General features: G+C 46.2%; 1 protein-coding gene across 6 annotated transcripts in view; it reads left to right on the top strand.

The window, feature by feature from the left end:
* Window positions 1-6,790, top strand: part of LOC105484976 (IQ motif containing K) — a 138,980-nt gene extending 132,190 nt beyond the window's left edge. For 3 of the 6 annotated variants that reach the window (XR_011616332.1, XM_071084200.1, XM_011747089.3), the window contains 2 exons: window positions 4,826-4,900; window positions 5,788-6,790. Coding sequence is in view for 5 of the 6 variants with exons in the window: in XM_071084200.1 (XP_070940301.1) it covers window positions 4,826-4,887 (62 nt within the window). In the remaining variant the exon portion in view is untranslated. Of the gene's footprint in view, window positions 1-4,825 lie in introns of all 6 variants that reach the window. The other 3 variants (XM_071084201.1, XM_011747090.2, XM_011747088.2) reach the window with 1 other exon arrangement.
* The last annotated feature ends 64 nt before the right edge of the window (window positions 6,791-6,854 follow it).

Below are 6,854 nucleotides of genomic sequence, written 5' to 3' on the forward strand. Positions count from 1 at the left end.
TGCCCAAATCTGCCCTTTCCCAAACTTGCCAGATCAAAACGCCCATCCACAGCACTGAGGTGGAGGGGGATACTGATTCCCAGGCCTCACTCCTGGAGATTCTGTTTCTAAAGGTCTGGGGTGGGGCCCAGGAAATCTATATTTTCACCCCAGGTCATCCTTTTATGCTGAGGCCCTGGCTGGACAACATTGTATGAGAGGCCGGATGACCCTGTGGTCCCCACATTTCCTGTCTTGAGCTTTAGGCATCTTCTTTATCTGTCCCGTGCTGCTGACTGGGAGGTTTTTCTCTGGGCCGTGAATTGAGTTCGCAGTCCTGTCACTCACAGGAACAGGAGAGGATAAGGGCGACCACGAGGAGAAGATGTACCGAGTCTCATTAGTATGCAAGGCCCTTCTTGTCACATTGCCTTTAATTGAAGCTGAAGGGCTGGCATATCTCTCTCTGGGATTTTCCACTCTCTCAGCCCTTCCGGAACTGGCTGGGCACCAGCCTGCTGAGAGGGACAAGGGCAGCATAGGGGCACCGAGGCATCTGTCTGTTGGTGTTGGAAGCCAACCACGATGATGTCTCTGAGCTAAGGTGGAAGCTGCGTTCCTACAGCATCCTGGCTTGCTTCTTCTCCCCTGCCCCTCACCCCTGCTTCCCTCCCCTTTTCCTCCCTCCGCTGATCAAGTACCTACCTGTGCAAGGCTGTGTTCTGCCAAGACCCGGAGAAAGACCACCAAGTAGAGATTTTATCTGTTGCTTAATTTTTAGCAAAGTACTGCATCCCCAGAGGCAATGACTTTGAACTTCAGCTGCTCCTCTGGCCTCACTTCTGTATCTGGAACAGGTTTCTATGGTAATAAGATTTTTGATAGGATCTACTGATTTCCTGCCATGATAGGTGAGGGTTAGGTTAGATTCCATCCCTCCCCTTCCCACCCAAAACAGCTAAATCGTTCTTTTCCATTCCTTTATTGGTTGGCTTTGTAATTTCAAGAGATAGACAAACATACCTATTTCTTTCTACCTTTTGGGGGGTGAAATATATGTACAACAGTGACTATAAAACGCATATAACAATAAATAAAACATTTGTGGAGGATCGCTTGAGCCCAGGAGTCAGAGGCTTCAGTGAGCTATGATCGCACCACTGCACTCCAGCCTGGGCAACAAAGCGAGACCTCTTTACAACATTTAACAAACCAACCAACCAACAAACAACAGAACACTGTCAACACTTTTAAAGCTCTTCCCCCATGGAGCCACTTCCCCCACTATTGTGATAGCTGTTCTCTTGCTTTTCTTTGGAGCTCTTTTCACCTTTCTATGTATCTCTCAGCGTTTAGATTTGCTATAAATAGAATCACACTATATGTATCATTCCGTGCCTCTCTTCTTTCCTTCAACGTTTTTAAGCTAATTCACGTTGATGTGTGTGGCTGTGGCTCGCTCATGTTCACTGTTGTATAATCACTGGTCACGTAGACCACAATTGGTTTATCCAGTCAATTGCTGATGGACATTTGGGTTGTTTTCAGGTTTTTGCTATCACGAGCATCCTCCTAGTACATGTATGGAAGGGTTTCTGCAGTGGGATACAAGAGTGGAATCGTTTGTATTCACTGTCAGACTCAGTTGCACTTGGTAACGCCAAGCAGTTTTCCAGTGTGGTTGTGCCTCCAGAGATGGTGACCTAATTGTGAAGGGTGTTCAAAACTCCCCAGGTAATTCCACTGGGAGGCTCCACATCCCACCTTGATTTCCAGCCCATCTATTCGAGATAACATCTCTCAGCCCTCCACCGTGAACAAGGTCCCCAGCTCATTCCTTTCTGCTCTCCTCTGTCAAGATTTCTGAGTGATGATCTAAAGAGATACTAAGGGGCCTTTTCCCAGGCAAAGTCTACGCGTAGGGAGTAAGTAGGCAACAAGGTTGTCAAGGCATGGACAGGAACTGGGTGAAATACCAGGACAACGGCTTGCAGGTGAATTCTTCCTTTAGGCAGTTGAAGAAAGCTAAAGAAAACCCAAGGGCTAGGGAATCCTCCCAGAAGCCAGTCCTTCCCTCCAGCTATTAATTGCCTCTAGCATCTGTCTGTCTGCCAGTTATCTCTCTCTCTCTCTCTCTCTTTTTTTTTTTTTTTTGAGACAGGGTCTTGCTTTGTTACCCAGGCTGGAGTGCAGTGACACGATCTTGCTCACTGCAACCTCTGCCTCCCTTCAAGCGATTCTCCTGCCTCAGGCTCCCAACTAGCTGGGATTACAGGCGCCTGCCACCACACCCAGCTAAATTTTGTATTTTTAGTATACAGGGTTTCACCATGTTGGCCAGGCTGGTCTCAAACTCCTGACCTCAAGTGATCCACCTGCCTAGGCCTCCCAGTGTGCTGGGATTATAGGCGTGAGCCACTGTGCCCGGCCTGTCTGCCAGCTATCTCTCTAGCAGCTTAACCTGTGGGACTCACAGGCAGCCAGCATGATGCTTAGAAGTTGAGGGGAATTCTGGACTCCTCAGGGTCTTACAGTCACGTTTCTTTAAAGGGATTCTAAGTCCCATCTGTGTCTCAACCCTGGCTGAACCTTAGCAACACACGGGAGCTTTACCTAGCTACTGATGCCCGGGCCCCAGGGTAATTACATCAGAATTGCTAGGGTGAAACCCAGGCACCAGTACATTTCAGAAGCTGACCACGTGATTCTTCCATGCTGCCAGGGTAGAAAACCAGTAATCAGGGGTCTCAAACTTTAACTAGCATCCATCAGAATCACCTGGAGGCCTCGTTAAAATGCAGATGCGTGGGCTCCACCCCCAGTGTCTGGTTCTGTCTGCCTGGAGAAAGGCCCTGAATTTGCATTTCTAACAATTTCCCCCTATTGCTAATATCCCCAACTTGTCCCTAGAGAGCCAACCTGCAGGTCTGAGCCTGATGCTGGCTGCACTAGTTGACCTGCGTACCTCCCTGGGAGGATCCAGGGCAGCCCCTCTCCATCTGACTGTGCTGCCCAACCCTGTTACTTGTCAGGCTGCTGGCTTCCAATAGGCTACGGAAATGGCAGATGCTACAACTCAGGACTCTCCCCCAATCCGTGGTGAGTTGTTAATCGCCAGCATCTCAGGGATCAGTGAGATAGTGGGACAGTCTTTAGGGAGGTGTGGCGCATCCTTGACTATGAAGGGTCAATGTCATCGTTAATAGGGTCTAGATGCACATAGGGTTTTCACTGTGGTTGCCCACAGAGCTTCCATATACACGGAATAAAAAAGGTATATACCTTGAAAAAATGTTTTAAAATGTCCTGTGACCACAGGCTCCAAGTATTAAAAATATTTTTTTCTGATTTGTGTTGCTAATACGATTAGTAGTAGTACGCAAAACCGAATAAATACATGATACAATTTGATAGTTGTCAAACGTAGAAAATAAGGAGACTATGAGGGCCCTCATTTTGAACTGACTTCTTGTTTGGCACCTGGGGAGTTTTTACACACCAGGCCAGGAATGACAGAAGGAGGGGAAGCTGATGATCTGGAAACTGATTTCCTTTTAATGAACCATGACCAAGAACCCTTGCCCTCAGTTTGAAGACTGCAGGGCTGGTCTGTGTTGCCGAAGGCACTCATCCCACCTCCATCAGAAAATAACCACAGTAGAGCCAGGTGTAGTGGCTCACACCTGTAACCCCAGCACTTTGGGAGGCTGAGGTGGGTGGATCACTTGAGGCTGGGAGTTCGAGACCAGCCTGGGCAACATGGGGAAACCCATCTCTACTAAAACTACAAAAATTAGCAGGGCATGGTGGTGCACGCCTGTAGCTACTAGGGAGGATGAGGCAGGAGAATCACTTGAACCCGCGAGGCGGAGGTTGCAGTGTGCCGAGATCTTGCCACTGCACTCCAGCCTGGACAAAAGAGAGACTCTGTCCCCAAAAAACAAAAACAAAAAAATGCATTTCATGGGATGATGTACATACCCACCTCTTTGCCACATCTGGCTGGTGCATGCCCTTAGTTGCTGGGAGGTCAGGACGAGGGCAGGTTCACTTGAAACCTCAGCCCTACATAGTAACAAGCTCAAACACCCTTTTTACCAGAACCATGCTCTCCACAAATCATCAGAGCCTGTGGCCTGGCTCAAACCACCTTTCAAGACATTCACATATGGGTAAGCAGCACTTGGACACTCCAGGCAAAGATGTATTAAAAGAGAGGGTCTTTCCAAAAGGACCCCTACCGCACCCACCAAGGGACTGGGTTTCCATATTTAACTGGGGAGAGGCTTTTATCTGTTGGGATTAATTCCCCTTACACACAGAGCCATGCCCTGTATATGGAGCTAACTTTCCTGTTTGGCAGACACAGGAAATCACCGAGATCAGGTTCTTGGTCCAGACCGCGACATAAGAGAAAAGATTTTCTCTGACCTTTGCGTTGACCCCAGTGATACCCTGAGTTTTCCATTTTGGGTGGCTGGAGAACAGGGTGTGTGGTGACAGATGGGTTTGAGTGGAGAGCCTGGAATCTGTCATCGTCTTTAGTAAAATTGCCTTCCTTCAGTACCCTGACCGGCAAAGCACACTTCTGACCTCTTTCTGAACTGAATTAAGAATGGCCATGCACAGTCCGGGAAGTGGTTTTGAACTTTCAGGTGCTGTCCTTAGAGCACAATGGGCCTGTGTTCTTCCCCGTGGATCCATGGGGCCGGAACCATGAATAGCAGGCGCACAGTGGGTTTTGGTGCAACTGACCTTGTCCACACATCAGAGTTTCCGGTTTCCCAATGACAAGCCTGTCTATGTATGTAAATGGATCCTGACTTTCCCTTTCTTTTCTTTGCAGTGAAATGCAAAATGGAGGACGATGTGGTACCTGCAGGCAAAATGAAAATTCCATCGTCTTAACCACAGCTAAGATGTATCTTTGCCCATTCGAGCACAAGTTACCTCGTGCAAGGAAAATGTCCAAAGTATGCTTTCTGTCTTGTGATTTCTTTAACAAGACTTGGAACATATGAAAATGGAATCTGTTCTGTACAAGACAGGATTCACTGCAAACAAGCTTTAGTGCAAATAGTTTAGAAAAGAAAGGACCAGTCTTCACTTTCTGCATTATCCTCACATTTTATTCATTCATCCAGATTATTTCTTCAGTGCCTCAGGAGTATCCTTCTACACCAGCTGCTGTTAAAATGTACAATGAACTCTAGTCCCAAGGGATACAGAAGTGCTCTTATTACCAGTTTTCCCACTCTTGGCCGCTTTTGCAAAGATCCATATTCTAATTTAAGTCCCCAACCTCTGAATTTGGTTTTAAGTTTACCTAGTGACTGACCACTCTTTTTATAACAAAAGACCTTATACTTATGATCATTTCCATAGGAGACCACCCCTTAACTTTTACTGCAAACCCAACAAGATGAGACACTTAAACCCAGACAGATGTAACAAAGGATTTCTGTTGTCTGAGTCCCAGAGTATTATATAGAAAGTTTCTGCTTTTATGGGTAAATAAGCTTATTATCTTAATTTGTTCTGTGGTTTGCCGTTAACCAAGATTCTCCCATTTAAAATGCCACAGATTGAGCCTCAGGGCAGATCCGAAAGCCTAGTAGTTAGTTGTTTTCACAAGCTACCACACGTCTTCAGTAAATAGTAAAGCCTTTATTTTTGTGTTAAGAACAGCATTTTGAAAATAAAACCTATCTGCCCATGCTTTACAACCTTTTAAATTTGTAATATTTATATAGTCATGTATGGTACATATTGATTGTCTTGAAATTTCTTTAACTTCTTTTTTATAAGTATGCAACAGTCAGCCAGGGGGAAGATAAAGTTACATTATAAAACACACATTAATGCATTTAATAAATATATATTATCTATCAAAAATGAGCCTTAGCTCTTCATCAATTAATAAAAAGCACCTGCTGAGGACTCCTGTAAGCTGGTATCATCATTGCATCATTGGATTATAAAAGCCACAATGCTCCCTTTCGGCTTGGGGTTTGGCCTGAGGCGTTCAACTCAGCCTTGGCCAACCAAGACCACCACCCGAATTCATCCGTGTTCAGTGGGCCCTGACGGCATCTGGGCTAAAAAAAAAAAAAGCACTGGGCACCCAACTTCCAACAGCCGGATTCTCAACTCTGGAAACCCTGGAGATGCACAGAACTTCCCAGTCTGTAAGCTGTCAGAGCTGACTCCCTGTCTTCCCACCCTCCATCTCCAGTGGGGAGAAATCCAGGCTAGAACGACAATTTTCTATTAAAAGGGGGGACAAGAGTGGCTGTTATAGTCCCAAAGCGATGTTAATAACCAGACACGGAACGATTTGTGCTTACAATGAGAGATTTTGATCACAGATGCTCTCCTTCCAGGTCGTTTTCCCTAAACAAGTCTTGTTTACACAAACAGATCTTAAAGAGAGGTGCCATTTAATTTTGTCTTTAAACCTTGCTCCACGGGGGGCAGCTGGCTGCTACAGTCTTGGCAAAGATGCCGCTTGATACTTTTCAGGTGAAGTCATTAGAAAAAGAACAGCTCTCTCCCTTCTCCCCTCACTCCCACCTCCGCCCCCATTATGAAGGGGTTCAGCCCACTCTCAACCTTAGAAGCCAAAATAAAACAAAACCCTAAGTGCAATAACAGATCAGATTTAAAAGGGGGGTAAAGGTCTCATTAAGTGAGGCTTCCCATGGCTCAAAGATGGCTCTGTTCTTAGGTTGGGGAAGCGTGACTTTCCATGGCAGCCATTTGTGCTGTGCTCACCTTATATGCTTGGACAATAAAGAACTTAGAAAACGAACGTGTGAATTGCTCCATCGTGTGAATGGTATCAGAAAGCTCCAAAGGACTCCAGAGAGCGGGGG

The sequence above is a fragment of the Macaca nemestrina genome, chromosome 18 (assembly GCF_043159975.1).
Source record: "Macaca nemestrina isolate mMacNem1 chromosome 18, mMacNem.hap1, whole genome shotgun sequence".
Lineage (NCBI taxonomy): Eukaryota > Metazoa > Chordata > Mammalia > Primates > Cercopithecidae > Macaca > Macaca nemestrina.